The sequence below is a fragment of the Patagioenas fasciata genome, chromosome Z (genome assembly GCF_037038585.1).
Source record: "Patagioenas fasciata isolate bPatFas1 chromosome Z, bPatFas1.hap1, whole genome shotgun sequence".
Lineage (NCBI taxonomy): Eukaryota > Metazoa > Chordata > Aves > Columbiformes > Columbidae > Patagioenas > Patagioenas fasciata.
The window spans coordinates 54,776,128-54,803,852 of record NC_092560.1 but is presented as its reverse complement, the minus strand read 5'-3'; the positions used below and the strand labels follow the sequence as shown (position 1 = coordinate 54,803,852).

Here is a 27,725-nt window from a genome sequence, read left to right as displayed (position 1 = left end):
GAAGAGCCAAACAGAGAGCATTTCAGTAATAAATAGCAATAAAGCAGCATTTCTTCTGTTTCCTTCCCCCCTCTCCCTTCTGCCCCTTTCCAGAAGAGGTGATATCAGCAGCCTTCAATTCTTATGGATCTGGAGCATCCCCTGATGCAGACACAATATGTCAGAAAAGGGGGTGCTTGAAGCCCCAGCTGAGTGAGGAGACAGTCCAGGACACCTCAAGAGCAATCACACTCCTCCGAACCAAGAGGTGGGTGTTCCTGGCAATCTCAGGTGCCACAGCACAGTGATACTTGTGTTCAGGGAGCCGGTCAAATGACCCATCTCCTATTCTGTAAAGGTGTCTGATTTTGATCAGGTAACCCCTGAACTGAGCCCCATCCACTCCTAGGTGGTCTCCAGACTCCTGCCTTCAGGAACAGTGTCCCAGGAGACCTTTGTGCTGAAGACGGAGGCAAAGGAGCCATAAAGTACCTCAGTCCTGTCTGCTTCTAATCTTAGAAAGCGCAGCAGCAGGCCCTCGTTCACCCTGTCTATTCTTTTACTGTAAGGAAACAACGTCAGCTCATCTTGCTGCCCTCACCCTCCCCTGTACATATGAAATCCAGATTAGCTTTGGCATCATCCTTGCATCTTTTTTTGGTTTTAGAAGTTTCTTTCTTCAATTAGCCAATTTACAGTATCAATGTCAGCTCAGCTGGATATTTACTCAGGACCTCAGGGATTGTTTTTTAAAAAACACCCAACAAACTCTGCACTTCATTATCAGCCTTGCACCAGACTGACAAATAAACAAATCTTCCCCATGCAACAAAGCTTGCCTAATAGTAAGGAATGAGAAGATTATTTTGTGCTATTTTCAATTGATACAGAGACACAAGAGAGAACAAGGAAAGCCCAATGGTTATCGTGGCTGCGAAGGCCAACATTTACATCCCTGTCCTTCAGTCAGAGCTCAAATTGGCTGGGAAAGAATGCCTTTTAAAAATACCGTTACTGCAAAGCAGAAGAGCGTACTCTTAGTTCATAGGTTAACAAGTAGTTAATAAATGAAATCTCATTAAATTTCATCGGAAGCTCACTTTTTATTATAGTAAAGGAGGCTGAAGTTTCACCTGGATAATTGGGTGAAGGGGAACAATCCCAGCACATCAGCACTGACAGGGAGCAGCAGCGCTTGGTCTTCCAGAGCTGTTCTCTTTCCGCTCCCACACTCTCCTTCTCATCCGTTGTGCTGGTGCAAGGCCTAAGTGCTCTGGCAGGTTGGTCACTGTCCTGCTGCGTGGCAGTGCTGTGACCGCAGGCAGGGACATACAGTGGACACTTCAGTGACAGAGCTGGCCTCAGAACAGCCTTCCATGAAGAAAGGTGATCTCCTGAGGATAATGCCGGAAGGTTTAGGTCTTCTTCCAAGGTTCCTCTCCAGCACACGCCAAGAAAGTGACCAGCAGGTCAAAACACGAGTACGCACCAGTACAGAGCTAAACACTGCGAGTGTGAAGCATGAGGGCACGCAGCAGTGTCCTCTCACAGCCCGGCCTCCTGCCAGACACCTGACGGACCAGCCGAGCAGGGTCTGGGCTGTGCCCGTGAGCACTGGACACTCTGCGGAAGCTGCCCCAGGACAATCATCCTGGGCTGGCCCCGCACAACCACCGTTTCCAGCCCCGGCCTCTCAGCGCAGCTTGGAGAGGCCCTTTGTCCCTCTGAGGAAGGATGGTGAATGAGCATGAGCATGAGCACGAGCAGGCCATGTTTGCATGGCACAGATGAGATGCAAGCCTGCACATCATGTACGGGAGGTGGGATGAGCCGAACCCGAGAGACCACAAATGTCATCAGCTGTTCCTTGGGGTTCCCTGAAGGCCTGTGGGACAGACGGTGTCTCGAGGTCACTTCACGTTAGGGGGAAACCACCTGAACGCAGTACGGGGTTGTGCTTCCTTGGACTGCGGTCCCCGTGTTCATTCCTCGTGACGTGGGACATCGGAGATGAGTGCGGGCAGGGTGACACACTGCAGGGCTGGGAGTGGCAACAGCAGGTGAGAGAGACACTGTGACTCCTGCCTCTGTGTGTAAAAGGGGCAGACTCTGTCTCTGAGCATCCCTGGGTGCATAAGGAGTCCGTGAGGCCAGCTCAGACGTGGACACCTGAGAGAAGCCTGCTATTTCCAGGTGTGACTCGAGGAACAAACCCCGTGGGCCCAGTGAGCTTCATCTCCGCTGCCTTGGACAGGCTCATTGCCAGTGCTTCTGTCTGCTCCATCACCCTTGCCTGTGATTCTGGGTTGTGCTCTCAAAAGTGCCAGTGCACTCAGAGGCGTTCTGGGGTCCGCGGAAAAGGCAGATGTCAAACCCAGCTTCACGAAGGGCGCTTTATTAAAATCCGGCCACTCTCCTGAGAAGAGCTGCTCCTCCGCACGCCTCAGCATCAGCGGCAGCACAGGGCTCGCAGGGTCCATCGCGGCCTTGGCTGCTCCCTCGGAGAGCTCAGGATGATGATGACAGTCTGCACTACCAGGGAGCGGATGGAGGGCTCGCTGTCTTCTGCCAAGGTCTGAAGGGCTGCAAGGGAAAGAAGCAGAGTTGAGATGACCTCCCACGTCTGCAGAGACCCCCAGGCATTCCCTCTCGACCATGCTCCCTACTCACCGCTGCAGATCTCCGCCAGCTTCCTCTGGCTTGGATTCGTCAGGTGCCGTGCAGCGAGCCCTGGGCACAGAGTTCCGTCAGCCCCTGCTCCCTCCCCTCATCAGGGCTGGCCCCAGGGAAGAGCAGGGGCCAAGCTGGTGGGACTGAGCAAGGCGGGAACCATGGCCACCTGCATGGGCAGGACTGGGAGAGGGAAGCCAACGCCCTGCACGGGGCAGCTGGGGCTCTGGCAGCCACAGGGCTGCTCCTTGCTGCCAGGGCAGCGGCGAGGACTGGGGCCAGGCTGCCAAGAGAGGGACCCATGGGGCTGTGACCCACCGATGAACCTCACGGCCGCCTCTCGCAAGCTGGCCTGAGCATCCTTCAGGTACGACAGGCTCTGAATCAAGAATTCTTGAGCTCTGCTGCTGTCCTGCTTCAGCTGGAGAGAGCACAAGGGGATGGGCACGTCACTGTCCATTCCCAGTTGGCTGGACCAGTCCCTGCTCCCAGACCCAGCCATTCCCCTTCCCGCCCCGGCCATTCCTATGTCCCAGCCAGGAGCCCTGTGGGGCTGAGGCTGAAAGAGAGACACAGGTCAAGGTGCCCAGGGTTGCTGAGAGCTCTCCCTCCCGCTGGGTATGGGGAGGGCAGCGGGGCAGAGACAAGAGCTCCTGGGGGCTCTGCTCTTGAGGACAGGGCACAAGGGTGCAGGTCCAGGCTGCAGCAGGGCAGGCGAGGCACATGTGCAGAGCCTACAGCCCAGACGTGTAGGGTGGCCCTCGTCCCGCCTGGGCCCTGAGCCTTGGGGGTTGTCCTCACCAAGCTCTCTCCAATCTGCCATGTCTGCTGTGTCCGCACTAGGTGCTTGAGCGGTTTCCACTTGAGGAGCTCTGCGGCAGCAAGAAGGGCTTCCCCAGCAGCCTGCGGAACAGCAGAAGCTGGGAGATGGCACCACGGTCTGGAGCAGGAGACCTTGTGTCTCCCTCCTCTGGACTTTGGTCCTGGGCTGATTCTGCCCTTAGGGAGCTGGGACATGCCCTGGCCCAAACGTCCAGGGCTCTCTTCCCCGCATCAGTGCTGAGCTTTGAAACCTGTACCTTGGCCACGCTCTGCGTTTGGTCACTCATCCGGAAGAAGAGAGGGAGCAGGCCGAGTCGCACCACGTTCTTCATCTCCCTCTTGTCGTTCCCCACCGCCATCTTCATCAGGTCTCTGAAGAGGCTGATGGAGCTCTCTCTCAGCTGGCTCAGCTCCTGGGAGGGAGAAGCACAGTAGAGCTGGAGCACCAGCAGCTCTCTGCCCATGGTGAGCAGAAGCCCCAGCATGGCTGATGTGAGGGGAGATGCTCCAGGGCGGCATTCTGCACGCTGGAGATGTGGGCCAGATCTGCTGCCCTGGGTCCGTGAAAGGCCACTCAAGAGACTTGTTCTGGGAGTGCCTGTTCCTCCAAGTGCCCTCCCAGCCACCCAGCATCCCCCACCAGCTTCGGCAGCCATGGTGGGAAGAGCTGCGGGAGCAGCTCTTGGGGAGGAGCTGTGCTGGGCTGCAGAACACGGAAGCCATCCCACAAGAGCCCAGGGCCCACCCGTGGGGCTCGGGCTTCCACATCAGCCTTACGTCATCCAAGAGGGGCAGGAGGAATTCTGCCATCTGCACAGCGACGTGGCTGGCCTCCTTCCTCTCCAGCTGAGCCATGACGGTTCTGAAGACCAGCAGAGCCTTCGTGGTGGCAGCCTTATAGCCAAACAGCAGAACCCTCATGAGGTCTGGCAGGATGATCTTCATTTTTCTTGCCTGTGTGAAGAAAAGTGTTTCCCTTTTGGGACCAGGTCCATGCCTGGAAAGCGCCCCAGGCAGCCAGCAGGCCCCACCATGGAAGGGAGGGCCTTTGGAGCAGTCACCCCGTTGCCTGACTGCCAGCCAAGGCCAAGCCCTCACCCCCTGCCCCGACCCTCGGCTGCCAACACGGTTCCCCTTGGCGACGCCCTTACTCACCATCTCGACTGTCTCTGACAGTGTCATGATGCCCCTGAGCACCAGGGAGAGCATGGCTGGCCTTTCTTCCTTCAGGAACCTGAAGTCTAGGTAGGTTGCAGCAAACGTCCTGTCTCCCAGATCTCTGCTGGCCAGCATCTGAAGGCAGGGCGGCAGTGAGCGACCGGCAGAGCTGCTGGGGCTCCTGGCAGCGTGCAGCTCCTGGTTCCCAGCGCAGCCCAGGCACAGGGCAGCGGGGGCTTTTTCCGGTAACTCACAGCCAAGCGAACGAGGCAGTAGTCCTCCAGGTGTGTGCAGAAGAGCCTGCTCTTCAGGTCCCAGAGCTGGCTGAGCAGCTCCCTCAAAATGCTCCGCACAGTCTGGGGCACGGAGAACATCACCTCCCACAGTGCCAGGGCAGTGCTGCAAGCCAGAGCGCTCTGTCAGCAGGGCAGCCTTGGCCACAGCAGCGTGGCCGCGCTCAGCCCTGCAGGATGGTTGGGATGCCCTGGGCAGCAGCAGAGGGCTGAGCTGGTGCTCCCTGTGGGCTGGGCAGGAGCATGGGGTGTGCTCAGGCTTGCTTGTTCAGCTTTGCCTGCTGTGGGCCTGGCTGACCCCCTGGGCTGGAACGCATGGTGGGATGGAGGGTCCTGCTCCTCGTGTGTGTTCTGCAGGATTCCTTGGCTCTGGCAGCCAGAGCGTCTCCAGGCCCCTCTCCCCACAGGGAACAAGCCCTCGTGGCGTTTGGGGACAGTACCTGTCTCCTCCTGGAGCGACCTGCAGCAGTGTTGTCACCACCTCCTGAGGGCATTTGTCAGCCATGGGGACCATTAGGGACTCCACGCTCTGCCGGGCTGGGACTGTCTTGATGCATCCCAGGGTTTTGTGGATGCAGCTCGTGATCTTTGGCACCTGGAGGGGACACAGGTGAGGATGGCGCAGCCACTGGAGTGCGGCCATTTCCTCAGCTGCCCTTGCCATCCCTCTGTGCCGCCTTGAGGTGGCTTCAGGTGCCCGAGACACCGGGGTTTGGGAGGAAGAGAGGGATGGAGGGAGGAACAAGGTCTGACAGGGCTGAAGGGCGGGGCAATCCAGCAACAGGCTGTAGGCCACTTACATCCACCAGCCACAAGTCCGGGTTTCCCTTGGCCATGTCCAGCACACTTCTGGCCGCCTCCTTGTCAAAGGTGCTGGAGTCGGTCGTTGCCTCGATGAACACCCGGACAAGGTCTGACCTCTCAGAAGGCTGGAGGTACTCCGCAAAGGACTAAGGGAGGAAGGCAGGCAGCGCAGCCATGTCACACTGAGGGCCCTGAAGCTGCTGCTTAGCTGGGCAGTGCCAGCAGCCCTGCAGAGGCACCCGGCAGTGCTGGCGGCAGTGCCCGCAGCAACGCTGGCAGCAGGGGCAGCAGTGACTGCTGGGGAGGATGAGAAGAGAGGGCCCAGGGTGAGGGAGGAGGGTTGGGGTCATGGGCACAAGGTGTGGACCCTGCTGCCAGCCAGGGCTTGCTGGTGGCCGGGAGGACGGGGGCTGCTGCTGGGACACTGGAGCGCAGCCCTCGCATCGTCCCTGCTCAGGGACAGCAGGAAGCCTCTCAGCAGGGACAGGGAGGCCACGCCAGCCCGCTGATTGTGGACGCCTTCGCTCTCACCATTCCCCTGCTGATGCCACGGCCAAGAGTGCCAGCAAGGGGGGAGCTCGTTACCTCGATAATGTGAGTGGCGCTGGGCGAAGTGCGCAAGGAGGTGGTCTCGGCTTCCAAGTCCCCTTGGAGCTGTGTATTCTCCTCTGTCAGTGTCGCCCCTAAAGAGCAGGGCAAACACAGAAGAGTCGACAAGATGCAGCAGCTTCCCCAATACTGGAAAAAGCTTTGATCTTGGAATGGCCGAGGAGGGAGGTTATGACCCGCCATCAGGGGAGGAGGTGGTGGAGAACGGTGCCACGGAAAGGCTGATCCGCCTCCAGTGTACGTGTGCGAGTGGTTCTGGCCCTGGAAACTCCAAGGTCCTAGAGCTCTGCATGCAGCCCCACAGTTCAGTCCCCGATGCCTGGAATAATGGTGACGTGGGGGACAGCTCGCCTGGCCGGAGTGCCGCGGGGCAGGGATACAGGCTAGCTGGGAGAGACGGGAAGATGCGGCGTGGGGCTGCCTCCCATGCTCCTGTGGAGCAGCTGAGCTACATGGCACCATCAACAGCCTGGGAGAGAGCGTGGGGGTCAGGAGCAGAGGAAGGGCAGTGCTGGTGACAAGGTGGTGCCTCCGGCAAGCAGCACAACTGTCTGTGGCAACCCGTCAGGAAGACGAGCAGAGCTACTGGGTGATGTTGGTGTGCAGGGGAACCCGTCCCACCACAGCTTCTCTTACAGCGTTGCTGATACTTGAATTGGAAGAGGAGACAAAGAGCGTCCAAAGCCAAGCGGCTGGTCTCTTCTTCCTTGAATGAGAGGAGTAGCAGGAGATGTCCCAGCAGCTGTCCAATGATTGGCATTTGCATCCCTGCACAGGAGGCGTGTCTGTCCTCATTGGGATCGGCCTGGGCGAGGGATGAGGAAGAGCAGAGGGCTTGAGGGCACCTGGGGCCAAAGCCCTGAACCCATGTGTGTGCCCAGGGCTGGATCCAGGTGGGTCAGAGGTTTGCATGGCCCTGCGGAACCCGTCTTGCCGAACAGCCCCATGCGGGGAAAGCTGCCAGGCCTGTGCTCCCTCCAGGCTCCTTGGGCAGCCCCAGCCGAAACAGGACTGGGGCAGAGCTGGCTCCTGGCAGAGCGGGGTGTGCCTGGTCGTTACCTTTAGTGAGGAGTAGTTGGCCAGCAGGAAGCTGAGCACCCTCATCCTGCCCACGGCCCTCTCCCGCACAGATGCCCTCTCCGAGGTGGTGAAGGTCAAGAGCATCTGGGGAGAGAGAAGCTGCTGGTGAGCCCTGGGAGCAGCCACCACTCCAGTGCTCAAGTCCTGGGCGGGACTCGCCCAGTCCATTAAAGCTTCCTCTGATCTGGAGCAAAGCCTCTAGTGGTTTCGTGCCCTGGGGTCCACGGCAGGCTTGGGACAAATGCCCCCGGCCAGCCCTCTAGCCAGGCAGGAAGGCAGATGCCACCCTGTGTGGCCACTGTGCTGTGGAAGAGCCTGGTGGGCAGCCCCTGGTTCCCCCAGGGAGGTGGGCACCACCCTGCAGTGCGCTCTCTGCATGGCACGGGGTGGGACTGTCCACTCAGCAGTGGGCACCCTGTCCCCCAGGGTGAAGAACAGCCCTTGTCAAGCCCACTCTTTGCACATGCCAGACCTGGAAGATACTCTGCATCGTCTCGATGACTCCGGAGGTGGGAGAGTTGAGCACCACTGCAACTAGCATGGTGTCCATGCCTTTCATGGTCTGCAAGGGAGACAACGAGTTGTGGCCGTGTTTCCCGCTGTCCCCCTCACCCCCGGGACACTGAGCTGAACTCCCAGCACCAAGGCAGGACTCGTGGGCTGCTTTGTCACCCAGCACTTACTGTGAAGTACAGGAAAGGTTTCAGGTCCTGCATTTCTTCTTTTGGAGGAAGCAGGAAGATGCTGGAGAAGCACGTGCGGAGGAGGCCTATCTCTTTCCCCTCCAGCACCGCCTCCACGAAGCTGCAAAGAGAGAGAGGCCGGTTGGACACTGGTGCGGGGAGCAGTGCCCGGAGGCCTCGTGCAGGTGGACACGGGGCTCTGGGGCAGGAGTCCCCGGGAGGGATGGGCAGGTACCTCATCTCGGCCATGGCAAACATGGCGCTCCGCCGCACCGCTGTGTGCAGCTGGTCCCTGGGCTCTTCTTCCAGCAGCACCTGCAGTGCACAGCCAGGATTGGAGCTGGCAGCTTGCCAGCACCCAGTGCCATCAGCCCCTTGCCCCGCCCAACGCTGTCCTTACAAGCGCTGGTGCTGGGGGCCTTGTCCCCTTCCCCGGAGCCAGCGCCTATCCCCTCACCTTGATATTCTCTGCCAGTTTGTATCTCTGGCAGAACAGATCTAGGCCCTGGGACAAACCGTTGTACGTTGCGGCTCTGAAGAGCATAGCCACGCTTTTAAGGAACTTCAGCTTCCGTTCCTCGTCCTGGCAGCCGGGGGACAGAGAGACAAACAGGGAGCATGAGATGGGGACACACGGCCAGTGGCACTGCAGCGCTGGGGGTGCAGCGCCGGATGGAGACCTGGCAGAAGCAGCTCTGCCCAGCCAGAGCCCTCCAGCAGCCCTGCAGCAGAGCCCCTGTCAGCAGACACCAGCTCAGCCGCCTTCCAAATGGCCACAGTTACCTTTTCCGGGCTGCTGACAAAGGCCGTGATGACATCCACATGTTCTGGTTCCAGGTGGTACACTGGTAACCAGCTGGCATCTAAGAAAGGAGGAGAGCAGGGAGGGCTACAGGGAGGGTGCGCAGGCAGGAAAGAGCAGAGGAAGGAGCTCTGCCCCCCATCCAGCCCTGTGCCGTTTGCCCTGGCACAGTCTTCCCCTGCGTGTCAGTGCTGGAGGGTGCCCGGCAGATGGGCTGCGATGCTGGAGCCAGGCAGGATGCGGGAAGCCCCCAGTGCAGCGGGTGAAGAACTCGCTTCAGCCCGCAGAGGATGAGCTGGGGCTGGCTCCCAGCTCGGAGCAGCCCTGCCATTCAGGCAGCATCACGCCCACCACCCGTGGGACGCCCCTGCCAGCGCGCAGGGAAACGTGATCCTGGCGTTGAACAGGGAACTCTCACTGGCCCCCCGCTCTTTCCAGAAAATCAGGGCCCCTCACTCACCCATCTCCAGTTGCTGGGCCAGGCATAGCACATGGGACTCCACTGGAGAGCTGCTCTCCTGAGGAGCCCTGTCCTCCTTCAGGGCCATCCTGAGAAGTTTCTCCGCCATCTTTCGGGTTGGAGGAAAGAGGCTGGGCTGGTGAAGGGGGAAGCTTTGGCGCAACGCCACGAGTCTGCCGGGGGCAGTGGGGAAGGACGGGGGTTGTGCTCGAGGAGTCCTCGCCACGAGTCTGCCGGGGGCAGCGGGGAAGGACGTGGGTTGCGCTCGAGGAGTCCTCGCCACGAGTCTGCCGGGGGCAGAGGGGAGTCTGCCGGGGGCAGCTAGAATTGGGATATGGTTGGATTCGATGACCTCAGGGGTCGCTTCCAACCAAAAGAAGTCTCCGATTCTGCAGTTCTCTGAAAGAGGTGGGCTGCGCTCGGGGGCCAGTCGCCGTCTCCGTGCTCGCACACCCTCTCCTGTCACCGTCCTGCCGGACAGTGTGGGCTGGGGCCCGCAGCTGCGCTGAGCACATGCGGTGCAGTGGGCGTCACCAAGTGAGGTCACAACGGGCCCCACTGTGACCCTGCACTTGGGCAGGGAGGGGCAGGGTGTCCCATTGGCAGGCACAGGCCAGCTTAGCCCTGCGCACCTGGGTGTCCTTGGGGTGCCTCCAGGCCCCCCTTTGCCCTCATTTCTCCTCGGGACCTCCCTGTTGCCCTCCGCTGTGTCCCAGAGCCTGGTGTTCAGCTGGCTGGCTGCTCAGAACAGCAGCGAAGCTGCTCCTTTGGTGGCTCTGTAGAGATTTCTAGGGATTTCCGAGGGTGGGTAGCACAGAGGATGGACTTTGTTTAAGGTGTCTGCTGTCTCACCGCTTACAGAAGCTCTCAGTGGCTTGAGGATAAACTAACCATGTAACCACATGACAAAGCGTTGGAGCTGGCCGAGCACGAAAGGAGAAATCCAGGTGGTGAGGGGGTGAAAAAGGTGGAAAGGCTGAGGTACTAGATGCCGCCTTTGCCTCAGTCTTTAATACTCAGAACAGTTGTGCTCCAGGTACCCAGATCTTGAGTAACATCACTCGTCGCTTACGAGAGAACTGTATCATCAGGCCTAGTCAATATGGGTTTATGAAAGGTTTGACCAACCTGATGTCGCTCTACAAGAAGATGACCCAAGTAGTAGCTGAGGGAAAGGCTGTGGATGTTGTGTACTTAGACTTCAGTAAGGCCTTTGACACCATAACGCACAGCATTCTCCTGGAGAAGCTGCAGCTCATGGGCTGGGTGGGTAGACTCTGCGATGGATAAAGAATTGGCTGGAGGGCTGGGCCCAAAGAGTTGTGGTGAACGGAGCCAAATCCAGTTGGTGGCCGGTCACCGAGGGGCTGTTCACAGTATCACAGTATGTTTGGGATTGGAAGTGACCTCAAAAGATCATCTAGTCCAATCCCCCTGCTGGAGCAGGAACGCCTAGGTGAGGTCACACAGGAATGTGTCCAGGCGGGCTTTGAATGTCTCCAGGGAAGGAGACTCCACAACCTCCCTGGGTAGCCTGTTCCAGTGCTCTGTTACCCTCACTGAGAAGAAGTTCTTTCTCAAATTTAAGTGGAACCTCTTGTGTTCCAGCTTGATCCCATTGCCCCTTGTCCTATCATTGTTTGCCACTGAGAAGAGCCTGACTCCATCCTCGTGGCACTCACCCTTTATATATTTATAAACATTAATAAGGTCACCCCTCAGTCTCCTCTTCTCCAAACTAAAGAGCCCCAGCTCCCTCAGCCTTTCTTCATAAGGGAGATGCTCCACTCGCTTAATCATCTTTGTTGCCCTACGCTGGACCCTCTCCCGCAGTTCCCTGTCCTTCTTGAACTGAGGGGCCCAGAACTGGACACAATATTCCAGATGGGGTCTCACCAGGGCGGAGTAGAGGGGAAGGAGGACCTCTCTCGATCTACTGACCACCCCCCTTGTAATACACCCCAGGATGCCATTAGCCTTCCTGGCCACAAGGGCACAGTGCTGGCTCATGGTCATCCTGTTGTCCACCAGGACCCCCAGGTCCCTTTCCCCTCCACTGCTCTCTAATAGGTCATGCCCCAACCTATACTGGAACTTGGGATTGTTCCTGCCCAGATGCAGGACTCTACACTTTCCCTTGTTAAATTCCATCAGGTTATCCCCCGCCCAACTCTCCAGCCTGTCCAGGTCCTGCTGGATGGCAGCACAGCCTTCTGGCGTGTCAGCCACTCCTCCCAGCTTAGTGTCATCAGCAAACTTGCCGATAGTACACTCAATTCCTTCGTCTAAATCATTAATGAATATATTGAATAATATTGGCCCCAGTACTGACCCCTGAGGCACTCCACTAGATACTGGCCTCCAACTGGACTCCGCACCATTGACCACCACTCCCTGGCTTCTCTCTTTAAGCCAGTTTGCAACCCACCTCACTACTCTATTGTCTAGACCACACCTCCTCAATTTAGGTGTGAGGATGCTGTGAGGGACTGTGTCAAAGGCTTTACTGAAGTCAAGGTAGACCACATCCACCGCTCTGCCATCATCCATCCACCTTGTTCCCCAGGGCTCAGTACTGGGGCCGGCTCTGTTTAATCTCTTTATCAATGATCTGGATGAGGGGATTGAGTGCACCCTCAGTAAGTCTGCAGATGACACCAAGTTGGGTGGGAGTGTTGATCTGCGGGAGGGTTGGATGGCTATACAGAGGGATCTGGACCAGCTGGATGGTTGGGCTGAGGCCAACCGTGTGAGGTTTAACAAGGCCAAATTGCCGGGCCCTGCACTTGGGTCACAACAACCCCATGAACGCTCCAGGCTCAGGGGAGAGTGGCTGGAAAGGAAGAGGACCTGGCTGTGTTGGTGACAGTGGCTGAACATGAGCCAGCGTGTGCCCAGGTGGCCAAAAAGGCCACCAGCATCCTGGCTTGTATCAGGAATAGTGTGGCCAGCAGGACTAGAGAAGTGATTGTGTCTCTGTACCAGGCACTGGTGAGGCCCCACCTTGAATCCTGTGTTCAGTTTTGGGCCTCTCCTCATCAGAAGGACACTGAGGGAGTAGAGAGTGCAGAGGAGGCGACGAAGCTGGTGAGGGGCTGGAGCACAAGTGTGATGGGAGCGGCTGAGGGAGCTGGGGCTGTTCAGCCTGGAGAACAGGAGGCTCAGGGGAGACCTTATTGCTGTTTGCAACTGCCTGAAAGGAGGTTGTAGCAGGAAGGGTGTCGGTCTCTTCTCCCAAGTGATAGCAAGTGATAGGACAAGAGGAAATGGATCATCGAGTCCAACTCCTGTCCCTGCACAGGACAACCCAAAATTCACACCATCTCTCAAAGGAAGTAATGTGAAGAAAAAAAAAAAATAATAATGCTTCCTAAAAAGGGAATCTAGTCTACTCTGAAAAATAAATACAATTATTTCAATCAAATAATGTCTACGAGGAGTCCTTCTTGAAAAACATTCGCCAGCTACTCAGATACAGACACATTTTTGCGTCTACAAAAACAAAACGAAACAAAACAATACAAAAGAAAACAAAACAAAACAAAACCAGAACCCCCACACACACACAAAAAACCAAACCAAACAAACAAACAAACAAACAAAAACCAAAACAAAAAACCAAACCCACCAATAAACTAAAAAACCCCTGCTGCCCTGTCTCCATCCAGAAGTAGATATCTAAGTGGTTCAGATGAAGGGTAGTCTGGCAAAAGCCACCCTTTTCCTGCCCAGGCGCATGGACACTCTCATGTGCCTCTCATGGCAGAAGCTGGATCCCCTTCTCGGGACAGACACCTTCCAGGAAGGACACAGCCACAGAGGCGACTCATCAGGTCTGTACAGCACTTTGCTCGGCACCAGTTTTTATGTATTTGGTGCTTTCCTGTGACTACTCTTGCTGCACAGATGGTCATAAAAAGACAAGCACTCAGGGAGAGGGTTGGGGCGTGTCAGGGAGAAGTAATGGGATGGCTGATGGCTTTAGTGAATCCTTCCATTTAGTGAATGTCTGAGCCCAGAAATGGAAAGCAGTTGATGTCCGCAAGTAGAGGAGGAATAAGAGGAAGATTTTCTTGGGAATACGGAAGGAAGAAAGGCCTCTCTTGGGCTAATCATAGATGGCAGTGATATTTTCATTTTGTGGGCATGGCTGTACCTGGGAGATGCAAAATGGCTGCTGCTGGAGGCGGCTGTGCTCAGTCATGCCCAATGAGGTGACCCTGCTCTGCTCCTCTCTTACACTCCCCACGCTGGGATGGATCTCAGGAAACATCCGTGAGCCTGGAGGAAGCATGAACCTCCTGGAGTGTTGGCCCGTTACTGGAAGACAAGAGTGAAAGGTCAGTGAGAGACATGGGAGTGCAGGAAGAGAGTGGTCTATGCGTAGCAGTAAGTGTGTTAGAGGCAAGAAGAACACCTGAGGAGCATGGGCTGGTCATGCTAATGTGGAATAGATTGTCTTCTCTTTTTTATTTTGGGGTGTGCATTTCAGTGCTGGGGCACGGATCCAAATTGAGGATTCAAACAAGTTTGGCACTGGGACAGCTTAGGTGATTGAGGACCACTGCCAGGCCTATGAAAGAAGCTGGATGGGCTTTGGGGACCTCACAGGCATTGCCAAATCCTCAGAAAACCACAGCACTTGGCACCGAACCCAATCGCAAACACAAATACCCTCGCAGCGACCACAGGCAGAGTCTTGAGAAACATTTGAGAGAAAAGGTCTCCTTTGCCAGGCCCTGGGGGTCAGAGCTCGGCCATCCTGATGATAAACACACATGAAGGGCTGACATGGCATCAGAACCACCTCCACATCACCTTTACCACCTGTGACCAGTGTCTGCAGGCTTTTGCTTCACCAGCCTCCAGGGACACGGACTGGTTGTTTCCTCCAGAGCTGTGTCAGTGATCCCCGCTTTGTGGGATCCCAAGCACCTTCAGAAATTTGAGTTCGCTTCTGCCTTTTACTTTGCTGGAGGTTTGTTCATTGTTTCAGGATCTGCAGTTTGGGAACGTGGCAGCAGACGGCTCATTAACATCCAACACGCCCTTACAAGCCAAGGCTCTCTGCAGCATTTTCCTAAAGGCTTCAAGCCTGGTGTGAATTGTACTGGTAGTAAATTCGACAAATCCAGACGCCGGCATAAGCTCTTTGATCGAACGGGCGGGCCGGGCGAGAGTAAGGAGTCTAATTCAATGTGAATTTACCATCCGTACTCTTTAATGAACTCTTAAACAACACTGAATATCAATGTCCCCGAGACCACGTTTTTCCAAGCCTTATATACTCTATACCAAAAGGCCATGCGGCAAGTGCAGGCTACAATTGGTTACACTCACAGTCACTCATCCCCCCCCACTATGGTGATTGGCTGCAGGGCACTGTTCACAGACTGTTCATGCGCAGCGGCAACGCCCCTCCTGCAGCCTGGGTCGAGGGCAGAGCAGCTTCTGTTTACTTTCCTTTTGTCTCTGGTGTCTCAGGGAAATCCTTCCGTGCAGCACAGCCGCATCAAGCCCTGGCTTGTTCACAGCACACAGCCAGTAACTCTCCCCAGTGAATGATTAGAGAGATTTCAGGAAGAGCCAAACAGAGAGCATTTCAGTAATAAATAGCAATAAAGCAGCATTTCTTCTGTTTCCTTCCCCCCTCTCCCTTCTGCCCCTTTCCAGAAGAGGTGATATCAGCAGCCTTCAATTCTTATGGATCTGGAGCATCCCCTGATGCAGACACAATATGTCAGAAAAGGGGGTGCTTGAAGCCCCAGCTGAGTGAGGAGACAGTCCAGGACACCTCAAGAGCAATCACACTCCTCCGAACCAAGAGGTGGGTGTTCCTGGCAATCTCAGGTGCCACAGCACAGCGATACTTGTGTTCAGGGAGCCGGTCAAATGACCCATCTCCTATTCTGTAAAGGTGTCTGATTTTGATCAGGTAACCCCTGAACTGAGCCCCATCCACTCCTAGGTGGTCTCCAGACTCCTGCCTTCAGGAACAGTGTCCCAGGAGACCTTTGTGCTGAAGATGGAGGCAAAGGAGCCATAAAGTACCTCAGTCCTGTCTGCTTCTAATCTTAGAAAGCGCAGCAGCAGGCCCTCGTTCACCCTGTCTATTCTTTTACTGTAAGGAAACAACGTCAGCTCATCTTGCTGCCCTCACCCTCCCCTGTACATATGAAATCCAGATTAGCTTTGGCATCATCCTTGCATCTTTTTTTGGTTTTAGAAGTTTCTTTCTTCAATTAGCCAATTTACAGTATCAATGTCAGCTCAGCTGGATATTTACTCAGGACCTCAGGGATTGTTTTTTAAAAAACACCCAACAAACTCTGCACTTCATTATCAGCCTTGCACCAGACTGACAAATAAACAAATCTTCCCCATGCAACAAAGCTTGCTTAATAGTAAGGAATGAGAAGATTATTTTGTGCTATTTTCAATTGATACAGAGACACAAGAGAGAACAAGGAAAGCCCAATGGTTATCGTGGCTGCGAAGGCCAACATTTACATCCCTGTCCTTCAGTCAGAGCTCAAATTGGCTGGGAAAGAATGCCTTTTAAAAATACCGTTACTGTAAAGCAGAAGAGCGTACTCTTAGTTCATAGGTTAACAAGTAGTTAATAAATGAAATCTCATTAAATTTCATCGGAAGCTCACTTTTTATTATAGTAAAGGAGGCTGAAGTTTCACCTGGATAATTGGGTGAAGGGGAACAATCCCAGCACATCAGCACTGACAGGGAGCAGCAGCGCTTGGTCTTCCAGAGCTGTTCTCTTTCCGCTCCCACACTCTCCTTCTCATCCGTTGTGCTGGTGCAAGGCCTAAGTGCTCTGGCAGGTTGGTCACTGTCCTGCTGCGTGGCAGTCCTGTGACCGCAGGCAGGGACATACAGTGGACACTTCAGTGACAGAGCTGGCCTCAGAACAGCCTTCCATGAAGAAAGGTGATCTCCTGAGGATAATGCCGGAAGGTTTAGGTCTTCTTCCAAGGTTTCTCTCCAGCACACGCCAAGAACGTGACCAGCAGGTCAAAACACCAGTACGCACCAGTACAGAGCTAAACACTGCGAGTGTGAAGCATGAGGGCACGCAGCAGTGTCCTCTCACAGCCCGGCCTCCTGCCAGACACCTGACGGACCAGCCGAGCAGGGTCTGGGCTGTGCCCGTGAGCACTGGACACTCTGCGGAAGCTGCCCCAGGACAATCATCCTGGGCTGGCCCCGCACAACCACCGTTTCCCGCCCCGGCCTCTCAGCGCAGCTTGGAGAGGCCCTTTGTCCCTCCGAGGAAGGATGGTGAATGAGCATGAGCATGAGCACGAGCAGGCCATGTTTGCATGGCACAGATGAGATGCAAGCCTGCACATCATGTACGGGAGGTGGGATGAGCCGAACCCGAGAGACCACAAACGTCATCAGCTGTTCCTTGGGGTTCCCTGAAGGCCTGTGGGACAGACAGTGTCTCGAGGTCACTTCACGTTAGGGGGTAACCACCTGAACGCAGTACGGGGTTGTGCTTCCTTGGACTGCGGTCCCCGTGTTCATTCCTCGTGACGTGGGACATCGGAGATGAGTGCGGGCAGGGTGACACACTGCAGGGCTGGGAGTGGCAACAGCAGGTGAGAGAGACACTGTGACTCCTGCCTCTGTGTGTAAAAGGGGCAGACTCTGTCTCTGAGCATCCCTGGGTGCATAAGGAGTCCGTGAGGCCAGCTCAGACGTGGACACCTGAGAGAAGCCTGCTATTTCCAGGTGTGACTCGAGGAACAAACCCCGTGGGCCCAGTGAGCTTCATCTCCGCTGCCTTGGACAGGCTCATTGCCAGTGCTTCTGTCTGCTCCATCACCCTTGCCTGTGATTCTGGGTTGTGCTCTCAAAAGTGCCAGTGCACTCAGAGGCGTTCTGGGGTCCGCGGAAAAGGCAGATGTCAAACCCAGCTTCACGAAGGGCACTTTATTAAAATCCAGCCACTCTCCTGAGAAGAGCTGCTCCTCCGCACGCCTCAGCATCAGCGGCAGCACAGGGCTCGCAGGGTCCATCGCGGCCTTGGCTGCTCCCTCGGAGAGCTCAGGATGATGATGACAGTCTGCACTACCAGGGAGCGGATGGAGGGCTCGCTGTCTTCTGCCAAGGTCTGAAGGGCTGCAAGGGAAAGAAGCAGAGTTGAGATGACCTCCCACGTCTGCAGAGACCCCCAGGCATTCCCTCTCGACCATGCTCCCTACTCACCGCTGCAGATCTCCGCCAGCTTCCTCTGGCTTGGATTCGTCAGGTGCCGTGCAGCGAGCCCTGGGCACAGAGTTCCGTCAGCCCCTGCTCCCTCCCCTCATCAGGGCTGGCCCCAGGGAAGAGCAGGGGCCAAGCTGGTGGGACTGAGCAAGGCGGGAACCATGGCCACCTGCATGGGCAGGACTGGGAGAGGGAAGCCAACGCCCTGCACGGGGCAGCTGGGGCTCTGGCAGCCACAGGGCTGCTCCTTGCTGCCAGGGCAGCGGCGAGGACTGGGGCCAGGCTGCCAAGAGAGGGACCCATGGGGCTGTGACCCACCGATGAACCTCACGGCCGCCTCTCGCAAGCTGGCCTGAGCATCCTTCAGGTACGACAGGCTCTGAATCAAGAATTCTTGAGCTCTGCTGCTGTCCTGCTTCAGCTGGAGAGAGCACAAGGGGATGGGCACGTCACTGTCCATTCCCAGTTGGCTGGACCAGTCCCTGCTCCCAGACCCAGCCATTCCCCTTCCCGCCCCGGCCATTCCCATGTCCCAGCCAGGAGCCCTGTGGGGCTGAGGCTGAAAGAGAGACACAGGTCAAGGTGCCCAGGGTTGCTGAGAGCTCTCCCTCCCGCTGGGTATGGGGAGGGCAGCGGGGCAGAGACAAGAGCCCCTGGGGGCTCTGCTCTTGAGGACAGGGCACAAGGGTGCAGGTCCAGGCTGCAGCAGGGCAGGCGAGGCACATGTGCAGAGCCTACAGCCCAGACGTGTAGGGTGGCCCTCGTCCCGCCTGGGCCCTGAGCCTTGGGGGTTGTCCTCACCAAGCTCTCTCCAATCTGCCATGTCTGCTGTGTCCGCACTAGGTGCTTGAGCGGTTTCCACTTGAGGAGCTCTGCGGCAGCAAGAAGGGCTTCCCCAGCAGCCTGCGGAACAGCAGAAGCTGGGAGATGGCACCACGGTCTGGAGCAGGAGACCTTGTGTCTCCCTCCTCTGGACTTTGGTCCTGGGCTGATTCTGCCCTTAGGGAGCTGGGACATGCCCTGGCCCAAACGTCCAGGGCTCTCTTCCCCGCATCAGTGCTGAGCTTTGAAACCTGTACCTTGGCCACGCTCTGCGTTTGGTCACTCATCCGGAAGAAGAGAGGGAGCAGGCCGAGTCGCACCACGTTCTTCATCTCCCTCTTGTCGTTCCCCACCGCCATCTTCATCAGGTCTCTGAAGAGGCTGATGGAGCTCTCTCTCAGCTGGCTCAGCTCCTGGGAGGGAGAAGCACAGTAGAGCTGGAGCACCAGCAGCTCTCTGCCCATGGTGAGCAGAAGCCCCAGCATGGCTGATGTGAGGGGAGATGCTCCAGGGCGGCATTCTGCACGCTGGAGATGTGGGCCAGATCTGCTGCCCTGGGTCCGTGAAAGGCCACTCAAGAGACTTGTTCTGGGAGTGCCTGTTCCTCCAAGTGCCCTCCCAGCCACCCAGCATCCCCCACCAGCTTCGGCAGCCATGGTGGGAAGAGCTGCGGGAGCAGCTCTTGGGGAGGAGCTGTGCTGGGCTGCAGAACACGGAAGCCATCCCACAAGAGCCCAGGGCCCACCCGTGGGGCTCGGGCTTCCACATCAGCCTTACGTCATCCAAGAGGGGCAGGAGGAATTCTGCCATCTGCACAGCGACGTGGCTGGCCTCCTTCCTCTCCAGCTGAGCCATGACGGTTCTGAAGACCAGCAGAGCCTTCGTGGTGGCAGCCTTATAGCCAAACAGCAGAACCCTCATGAGGTCTGGCAGGATGATCTTCATTTTTCTTGCCTGTGTGAAGAAAAGTGTTTCCCTTTTGGGACCAGGTCCATGCCTGGAAAGCGCCCCAGGCAGCCAGCAGGCCCCACCATGGAAGGGAGGGCCTTTGGAGCAGTCACCCCGTTGCCTGACTGCCAGCCAAGGCCAAGCCCTCACCCCCTGCCCCGACCCTCGGCTGCCAACACGGTTCCCCTTGGCGACGCCCTTACTCACCATCTCGACTGTCTCTGACAGTGTCATGATGCCCCTGAGCACCAGGGAGAGCATGGCTGGCCTTTCTTCCTTCAGGAACCTGAAGTCTAGGTAGGTTGCAGCAAACGTCCTGTCTCCCAGATCTCTGCTGGCCAGCATCTGAAGGCAGGGCGGCAGTGAGCGACCGGCAGAGCTGCTGGGGCTCCTGGCAGCGTGCAGCTCCTGGTTCCCAGCGCAGCCCAGGCACAGGGCAGCGGGGGCTTTTTCCGGTAACTCACAGCCAAGCGAACGAGGCAGTAGTCCTCCAGGTGTGTGCAGAAGAGCCTGCTCTTCAGGTCCCAGAGCTGGCTGAGCAGCTCCCTCAAAATGCTCCGCACAGTCTGGGGCACGGAGAACATCACCTCCCACAGTGCCAGGGCAGTGCTGCAAGCCAGAGCGCTCTGTCAGCAGGGCAGCCTTGGCCACAGCAGCGTGGCCGCGCTCAGCCCTGCAGGATGGTTGGGATGCCCTGGGCAGCAGCAGAGGGCTGAGCTGGTGCTCCCTGTGGGCTGGGCAGGAGCATGGGGTGTGCTCAGGCTTGCTTGTTCAGCTTTGCCTGCTGTGGGCCTGGCTGACCCCCTGGGCTGGAACGCATGGTGGGATGGAGGGTCCTGCTCCTCGTGTGTGTTCTGCAGGATTCCTTGGCTCTGGCAGCCAGAGCGTCTCCAGGCCCCTCTCCCCACAGGGAACAAGCCCTCGTGGCGTTTGGGGACAGTACCTGTCTCCTCCTGGAGCGACCTGCAGCAGTGTTGTCACCACCTCCTGAGGGCATTTGTCAGCCATGGGGACCATTAGGGACTCCACGCTCTGCCGGGCTGGGACTGTCTTGATGCATCCCAGGGTTTTGTGGATGCAGCTCGTGATCTTTGGCACCTGGAGGGGACACAGGTGAGGATGGCGCAGCCACTGGAGTGCGGCCATTTCCTCAGCTGCCCTTGCCATCCCTCTGTGCCGCCTTGAGGTGGCTTCAGGTGCCCGAGACACCGGGGTTTGGGAGGAAGAGAGGGATGGAGGGAGGAACAAGGTCTGACAGGGCTGAAGGGCGGGGCAATCCAGCAACAGGCTGTAGGCCACTTACATCCACCAGCCACAAGTCCGGGTTTCCCTTGGCCATGTCCAGCACACTTCTGGCCGCCTCCTTGTCAAAGGTGCTGGAGTCGGTCGTTGCCTCGATGAACACCCGGACAAGGTCTGACCTCTCAGAAGGCTGGAGGTACTCCGCAAAGGACTAAGGGAGGAAGGCAGGCAGCGCAGCCATGTCACACTGAGGGCCCTGAAGCTGCTGCTTAGCTGGGCAGTGCCAGCAGCCCTGCAGAGGCACCCGGCAGTGCTGGCGGCAGTGCCCGCAGCAACGCTGGCAGCAGGGGCAGCAGTGACTGCTGGGGAGGATGAGAAGAGAGGGCCCAGGGTGAGGGAGGAGGGTTGGGGTCATGGGCACAAGGTGTGGACCCTGCTGCCAGCCAGGGCTTGCTGGTGGCCGGGAGGACGGGGGCTGCTGCTGGGACACTGGAGCGCAGCCCTCGCATCGTCCCTGCTCAGGGACAGCAGGAAGCCTCTCAGCAGGGACAGGGAGGCCACGCCAGCCCGCTGATTGTGGACGCCTTCGCTCTCACCATTCCCCTGCTGATGCCACGGCCAAGAGTGCCAGCAAGGGGGGAGCTCGTTACCTCGATAATGTGAGTGGCGCTGGGCGAAGTGCGCAAGGAGGTGGTCTCGGCTTCCAAGTCCCCTTGGAGCTGTGTATTCTCCTCTGTCAGTGTCGCCCCTAAAGAGCAGGGCAAACACAGAAGAGTCGACAAGATGCAGCAGCTTCCCCAATACTGGAAAAAGCTTTGATCTTGGAATGGCCGAGGAGGGAGGTTATGACCCGCCATCAGGGGAGGAGGTGGTGGAGAACGGTGCCACGGAAAGGCTGATCCGCCTCCAGTGTACGTGTGCGAGTGGTTCTGGCCCTGGAAACTCCAAGGTCCTAGAGCTCTGCATGCAGCCCCACAGTTCAGTCCCCGATGCCTGGAATAATGGTGACGTGGGGGACAGCTCGCCTGGCCGGAGTGCCGCGGGGCAGGGATACAGGCTAGCTGGGAGAGACGGGAAGATGCGGCGTGGGGCTGCCTCCCATGCTCCTGTGGAGCAGCTGAGCTACATGGCACCATCAACAGCCTGGGAGAGAGCGTGGGGGTCAGGAGCAGAGGAAGGGCAGTGCTGGTGACAAGGTGGTGCCTCCGGCAAGCAGCACAACTGTCTGTGGCAACCCGTCAGGAAGACGAGCAGAGCTACTGGGTGATGTTGGTGTGCAGGGGAACCCGTCCCACCACAGCTTCTCTTACAGCGTTGCTGATACTTGAATTGGAAGAGGAGACAAAGAGCGTCCAAAGCCAAGCGGCTGGTCTCTTCTTCCTTGAATGAGAGGAGTAGCAGGAGATGTCCCAGCAGCTGTCCAATGATTGGCATTTGCATCCCTGCACAGGAGGCGTGTCTCTCCTCATTGGGATCGGCCTGGGCGAGGGATGAGGAAGAGCAGAGGGCTTGAGGGCACCTGGGGCCAAAGCCCTGAACCCATGTGTGTGCCCAGGGCTGGATCCAGGTGGGTCAGAGGTTTGCATGGCCCTGCGGAACCCGTCTTGCCGAACAGCCCCATGCGGGGAAAGCTGCCAGGCCTGTGCTCCCTCCAGGCTCCTTGGGCAGCCCCAGCCGAAACAGGACTGGGGCAGAGCTGGCTCCTGGCAGAGCGGGGTGTGCCTGGTCGTTACCTTTAGTGAGGAGTAGTTGGCCAGCAGGAAGCTGAGCACCCTCATCCTGCCCACGGCCCTCTCCCGCACAGATGCCCTCTCCGAGGTGGTGAAGGTCAAGAGCATCTGGGGAGAGAGAAGCTGCTGGTGAGCCCTGGGAGCAGCCACCACTCCAGTGCTCAAGTCCTGGGCGGGACTCGCCCAGTCCATTAAAGCTTCCTCTGATCTGGAGCAAAGCCTCTAGTGGTTTCGTGCCCTGGGGTCCACGGCAGGCTTGGGACAAATGCCCCCGGCCAGCCCTCTAGCCAGGCAGGAAGGCAGATGCCACCCTGTGTGGCCACTGTGCTGTGGAAGAGCCTGGTGGGCAGCCCCTGGTTCCCCCAGGGAGGTGGGCACCACCCTGCAGTGCGCTCTCTGCATGGCACGGGGTGGGACTGTCCACTCAGCAGTGGGCACCCTGTCCCCCAGGGTGAAGAACAGCCCTTGTCAAGCCCACTCTTTGCACATGCCAGACCTGGAAGATACTCTGCATCGTCTCGATGACTCCGGAGGTGGGAGAGTTGAGCACCACTGCAACTAGCATGGTGTCCATGCCTTTCATGGTCTGCAAGGGAGACAACGAGTTGTGGCCGTGTTTCCCGCTGTCCCCCTCACCCCCGGGACACTGAGCTGAACTCCCAGCACCAAGGCAGGACTCGTGGGCTGCTTTGTCACCCAGCACTTACTGTGAAGTACAGGAAAGGTTTCAGGTCCTGCATTTCTTCTTTTGGAGGAAGCAGGAAGATGCTGGAGAAGCACGTGCGGAGGAGGCCTATCTCTTTCCCCTCCAGCACCGCCTCCACGAAGCTGCAAAGAGAGAGAGGCCGGTTGGACACTGGTGCGGGGAGCAGTGCCCGGAGGCCTCGTGCAGGTGGACACGGGGCTCTGGGGCAGGAGTCCCCGGGAGGGATGGGCAGGTACCTCATCTCGGCCATGGCAAACATGGCGCTCCGCCGCACCGCTGTGTGCAGCTGGTCCCTGGGCTCTTCTTCCAGCAGCACCTGCAGTGCACAGCCAGGATTGGAGCTGGCAGCTTGCCAGCACCCAGTGCCATCAGCCCCTTGCCCCGCCCAACGCTGTCCTTACAAGCGCTGGTGCTGGGGGCCTTGTCCCCTTCCCCGGAGCCAGCGCCTATCCCCTCACCTTGATATTCTCTGCCAGTTTGTATCTCTGGCAGAACAGATCTAGGCCCTGGGACAAACCGTTGTACGTTGCGGCTCTGAAGAGCATAGCCACGCTTTTAAGGAACTTCAGCTTCCGTTCCTCGTCCTGGCAGCCGGGGGACAGAGAGACAAACAGGGAGCATGAGATGGGGACACACGGCCAGTGGCACTGCAGCGCTGGGGGTGCAGCGCCGGATGGAGACCTGGCAGAAGCAGCTCTGCCCAGCCAGCGCCCTCCAGCAGCCCTGCAGCAGAGCCCCTGTCAGCAGACACCAGCTCAGCCGCCTTCCAAATGGCCACAGTTACCTTTTCCGGGCTGCTGACAAAGGCCGTGATGACATCCACATGTTCTGGTTCCAGGTGGTACACTGGTAACCAGCTGGCATCTAAGAAAGGAGGAGAGCAGGGAGGGCTACAGGGAGGGTGCGCAGGCAGGAAAGAGCAGAGGAAGGAGCTCTGCCCCCCATCCAGCCCTGTGCCGTTTGCCCTGGCACAGTCTTCCCCTGCGTGTCAGTGCTGGAGGGTGCCCGGCAGATGGGCTGCGATGCTGGAGCCAGGCAGGATGCGGGAAGCCCCCAGTGCAGCGGGTGAAGAACTCGCTTCAGCCCGCAGAGGATGAGCTGGGGCTGGCTCCCAGCTCGGAGCAGCCCTGCCATTCAGGCAGCATCACGCCCACCACCCGTGGGACGCCCCTGCCAGCGCGCAGGGAAACGTGATCCTGGCGTTGAACAGGGAGCTCTCACTGGCCCCCCGCTCTTTCCAGAAAATCAGGGCCCCTCACTCACCCATCTCCAGTTGCTGGGCCAGGCATAGCACATGGGACTCCACTGGAGAGCTGCTCTCCTGAGGAGCCCTGTCCTCCTTCAGGGCCATCCTGAGAAGTTTCTCCGCCATCTTTCGGGTTGGAGGAAAGAGGCTGGGCTGGTGAAGGGGGAAGCTTTGGCGCAACGCCACGAGTCTGCCGGGGGCAGTGGGGAAGGACGGGGGTTGTGCTCGAGGAGTCCTCGCCACGAGTCTGCCGGGGGCAGCGGGGAAGGACGTGGGTTGCGCTCGAGGAGTCCTCGCCACGAGTCTGCCGGGGGCAGAGGGGAGTCTGCCGGGGGCAGCTAGAATTGGGATATGGTTGGATTCGATGACCTCAGGGGTCGCTTCCAACCAAAAGAAGTCTCCGATTCTCCAGTTCTCTGAAAGAGGTGGGCTGCGCTCGGGGGCCAGTCGCCGTCTCCGTGCTCGCACACCCTCTCCTGTCACCGTCCTGCCGGACAGTGTGGGCTGGGGCCCGCAGCTGCGCTGAGCACATGCGGTGCAGTGGGCGTCACCAAGTGAGGTCACAACGGGCCCCACTGTGACCCTGCACTTGGGCAGGGAGGGGCAGGGTGTCCCATTGGCAGGCACAGGCCAGCTTAGCCCTGCGCACCTGGGTGTCCTTGGGGTGCCTCCAGGCCCCCCTTTGCCCTCATTTCTCCTCGGGACCTCCCTGTTGCCCTCCGCTGTGTCCCAGAGCCTGGTGTTCAGCTGGCTGGCTGCTCAGAACAGCAGCGAAGCTGCTCCTTTGGTGGCTCTGTAGAGATTTCTAGGGATTTCCGAGGGTGGGTAGCACAGAGGATGGACTTTGTTTAAGGTGTCTGCTGTCTCACCGCTTACAGAAGCTCTCAGTGGCTTGAGGATAAACTAACCATGTAACCACATGACAAAGCGTTGGAGCTGGCCGAGCACGAAAGGAGAAATCCAGGTGGTGAGGGGGTGAAAAAGGTGGAAAGGCTGAGGTACTAGATGCCGCCTTTGCCTCAGTCTTTAATACTCAGAACAGTTGTGCTCCAGGTACCCAGATCTTGAGTAACATCACTCGTCGCTTACGAGAGAACTGTATCATCAGGCCTAGTCAATATGGGTTTATGAAAGGTTTGACCAACCTGATGTCGCTCTACAAGAAGATGACCCAAGTAGTAGCTGAGGGAAAGGCTGTGGATGTTGTGTACTTAGACTTCAGTAAGGCCTTTGACACCATAACGCACAGCATTCTCCTGGAGAAGCTGCAGCTCATGGGCTGGGTGGGTAGACTCTGCGATGGATAAAGAATTGGCTGGAGGGCTGGGCCCAAAGAGTTGTGGTGAACGGAGCCAAATCCAGTTGGTGGCCGGTCAGGAGGGGCTGTTCACAGTATCACAGTATGTTTGGGATTGGAAGGGACCTCAAAAGATCATCTAGTCCAATCCCCCTGCTGGAGCAGGAACGCCTAGGTGAGGTCACACAGGAATGTGTCCAGGCGGGCTTTGAATGTCTCCAGGGAAGGAGACTCCACAACCTCCCTGGGTAGCCTGTTCCAGTGCTCTGTTACCCTCACTGAGAAGAAGTTCTTTCTCAAATTTAAGTGGAACCTCTTGTGTTCCAGCTTGATCCCATTGCCCCTTGTCCTATCATTGTTTGCCACTGAGAAGAGCCTGACTCCATCCTCGTGGCACTCACCCTTTATATATTTATAAACATTAATAAGGTCACCCCTCAGTCTCCTCTTCTCCAAACTAAAGAGCCCCAGCTCCCTCAGCCTTTCTTCATAAGGGAGGTGCTCCACTCCCTTAATCATCTTTGTTGCCCTACGCTGGACCCTCTCCCGCAGTTCCCTGTCCTTCTTGAACTGAGGGGCCCAGAACTGGACACAATATTCCAGATGGGGTCTCACCAGGGCGGAGTAGAGGGGAAGGAGGACCTCTCTCGATCTACTGACCACCCCCCTTGTAATACACCCCAGGATGCCATTGGCCTTCCTGGCCACAAGGGCACAGTGCTGGCTCATGGTCATCCTGTTGTCCACCAGGACCCCCAGGTCCCTTTCCCCTCCACTGCTCTCTAATAGGTCATGCCCCAACCTATACTGGAACTTGGGATTGTTCCTGCCCAGATGCAGGACTCTACACTTTCTCTTGTTAAATTCCATCAGGTTATCCCCCGCCCAACTCTCCAGCCTGTCCAGGTCCCGCTGGATGGCAGCACAGCCTTCTGGCGTGTCAGCCACTCCTCCCAGCTTAGTGTCATCAGCAAACTTGCCGATAGTACACTCAATTCCCTCGTCTAAATCATTAATGAATATATTGAATAATATTGGCCCCAGTACTGACCCCTGAGGCACTCCACTAGATACTGGCCTCCAACTGGACTCCGCACCATTGACCACCACTCTCTGGCTTCTCTCTTTAAGCCAGTTTGCAACCCACCTCACTACTCTATTGTCTAGACCACACCTCCTCAATTTAGCTGTGAGGATGCTGTGAGGGACTGTGTCAAAGGCTTTACTGAAGTCAAGGTAGACCACATCAACCGCTCTGCCATCATCCATCCACCTTGTTCCCCAGGGCTCAGTACTGGGGCCGGCTCTGTTTAATCTCTTTATCAATGATCTGGATGAGGGGATTGAGTGCACCCTCAGTAAGTCTGCAGATGACACCAAGTTGGGTGGGAGTGTTGATCTGCGGGAGGGTTGGATGGCTATACAGAGGGATCTGGACCAGCTGGATGGTTGGGCTGAGGCCAACCGTGTGAGGTTTAACAAGGCCAAAGTGCCGGGCCCTGCACTTGGGTCACAACAACCCCATGAACGCTCCAGGCTCAGGGGAGAGTGGCTGGAAAGGAAGAGGACCTGGCTGTGTTGGTGACAGTGGCTGAACATGAGCCAGCGTGTGCCCGGGTGGCCAAAAAGGCCACCAGCATCCTGGCTTGTATCAGGAATAGTGTGGCCAGCAGGACTAGAGAAGTGATTGTGTCTCTGTACCAGGCACTGGTGAGGCCCCACCTTGAATCCTGTGTTCAGTTTTGGGCCTCTCCTCATCAGAAGGACACTGAGGGAGTAGAGAGTGCAGAGGAGGCGACGAAGCTGGTGAGGGGCTGGAGCACAAGTGTGATGGGAGCGGCTGAGGGAGCTGGGGCTGTTCAGCCTGGAGAACAGGAGGCTCAGGGGAGACCTTATTGCTGTTTGCAACTGCCTGAAAGGAGGTTGTAGCAGGAAGGGTGTCGGTCTCTTCTCCCAAGTGATAGCAAGTGATAGGACAAGAGGAAATGGATCATCGAGTCCAACTGCTGTCCCTGCACAGGACAACCCAAAATTCACACCATCTCTCAAAGGAAGTAATGTGAAGAAAAAAAAAAATAATAATGCTTCCTAAAAAGGGAATCTAGTCTACTCTGAAAAATAAATACAATTATTTCAATCAAATAA

General features: G+C 57.4%; 3 protein-coding genes and 1 long non-coding RNA gene across 4 annotated transcripts; all 4 read right to left on the bottom strand.

The window, feature by feature from the left end:
- Positions 1–2,426: 2,426 nt before the first annotated feature.
- On the bottom strand, positions 2,427–5,020 carry LOC139826478 (maestro heat-like repeat-containing protein family member 7). Its single transcript, XM_071802407.1, has 7 exons — positions 4,884–5,020; positions 4,627–4,764; positions 4,249–4,425; positions 3,729–3,884; positions 3,451–3,552; positions 2,650–3,070; positions 2,427–2,562 (listed from the first exon to the last, which is right to left on the bottom strand). Exons 1-6 carry the CDS (start codon positions 5,001–5,003, stop codon positions 2,750–2,752), a joined length of 1,014 nt encoding a protein of 337 aa, XP_071658508.1. The 5' UTR covers positions 5,004–5,020; the 3' UTR covers positions 2,427–2,562; positions 2,650–2,749.
- A 7,969-nt stretch (positions 5,021–12,989) lies between these two features.
- On the bottom strand, positions 12,990–16,570 carry LOC139826455 (uncharacterized). Its single transcript, XR_011736530.1, has 3 exons — positions 16,053–16,570; positions 14,179–14,455; positions 12,990–13,680 (listed from the first exon to the last, which is right to left on the bottom strand). It is a non-coding gene; the product is annotated as an uncharacterized lncRNA (long non-coding RNA).
- Positions 16,571–16,636: 66 nt separating this feature from the next.
- LOC139826446 (maestro heat-like repeat-containing protein family member 7) lies at positions 16,637–19,960 on the bottom strand. Its single transcript, XM_071802258.1, has 7 exons — positions 19,824–19,960; positions 19,567–19,704; positions 19,189–19,365; positions 18,669–18,824; positions 18,391–18,492; positions 17,590–18,010; positions 16,637–17,502 (listed from the first exon to the last, which is right to left on the bottom strand). The coding sequence occupies exons 1-6, from the start codon at positions 19,941–19,943 to the stop codon at positions 17,690–17,692; spliced, it is 1,014 nt and encodes a 337-aa protein (XP_071658359.1). The 5' UTR covers positions 19,944–19,960; the 3' UTR covers positions 16,637–17,502; positions 17,590–17,689.
- A 66-nt stretch (positions 19,961–20,026) lies between these two features.
- Positions 20,027–24,409, bottom strand: LOC139826556 (maestro heat-like repeat-containing protein family member 7). Its single transcript, XM_071802689.1, has 12 exons — positions 24,301–24,409; positions 23,822–23,901; positions 23,496–23,774; positions 23,274–23,353; positions 23,039–23,159; positions 22,828–22,917; positions 22,335–22,439; positions 21,912–22,080; positions 21,252–21,349; positions 20,663–20,812; positions 20,303–20,457; positions 20,027–20,093 (listed from the first exon to the last, which is right to left on the bottom strand). Exons 1-12 carry the CDS (start codon positions 24,407–24,409, stop codon positions 20,027–20,029), a joined length of 1,503 nt encoding a protein of 500 aa, XP_071658790.1.
- Between the last annotated feature and the right edge of the window lie 3,316 nt (positions 24,410–27,725).

Coding starts and splice junctions, on each gene's coding strand:
- LOC139826556 (XM_071802689.1), bottom strand. CDS start 24,409: ATGGCGGAGAAACTTCTCAGGATGGCCCTGAAGGAGGACAGGGCTCCT. Junction 23,775..23,821: donor TTGTCAGCAGCCCGGAAAAG/GTAACTGTGGCC, acceptor GTCTGCTGACAG/GGGCTCTGCTGCAGGGCTGC. Junction 20,813..21,251: donor GCGCCACTCACATTATCGAG/GTAACGAGCTCC, acceptor TTCCTCCCTTAG/TCCTTTGCGGAGTACCTCCA.
- LOC139826478 (XM_071802407.1), bottom strand. CDS start 5,003: ATGTTCTCCGTGCCCCAGACTGTGCGGAGCATTTTGAGGGAGCTGCTC. Junction 4,765..4,883: donor ACTGCCTCGTTCGCTTGGCT/GTGAGTTACCGG, acceptor CCCTGCCTTCAG/ATGCTGGCCAGCAGAGATCT. Junction 3,071..3,450: donor GGCAGATTGGAGAGAGCTTG/GTGAGGACAACC, acceptor TGCTCTCTCCAG/CTGAAGCAGGACAGCAGCAG.
- LOC139826446 (XM_071802258.1), bottom strand. CDS start 19,943: ATGTTCTCCGTGCCCCAGACTGTGCGGAGCATTTTGAGGGAGCTGCTC. Junction 19,705..19,823: donor ACTGCCTCGTTCGCTTGGCT/GTGAGTTACCGG, acceptor CCCTGCCTTCAG/ATGCTGGCCAGCAGAGATCT. Junction 18,011..18,390: donor GGCAGATTGGAGAGAGCTTG/GTGAGGACAACC, acceptor TGCTCTCTCCAG/CTGAAGCAGGACAGCAGCAG.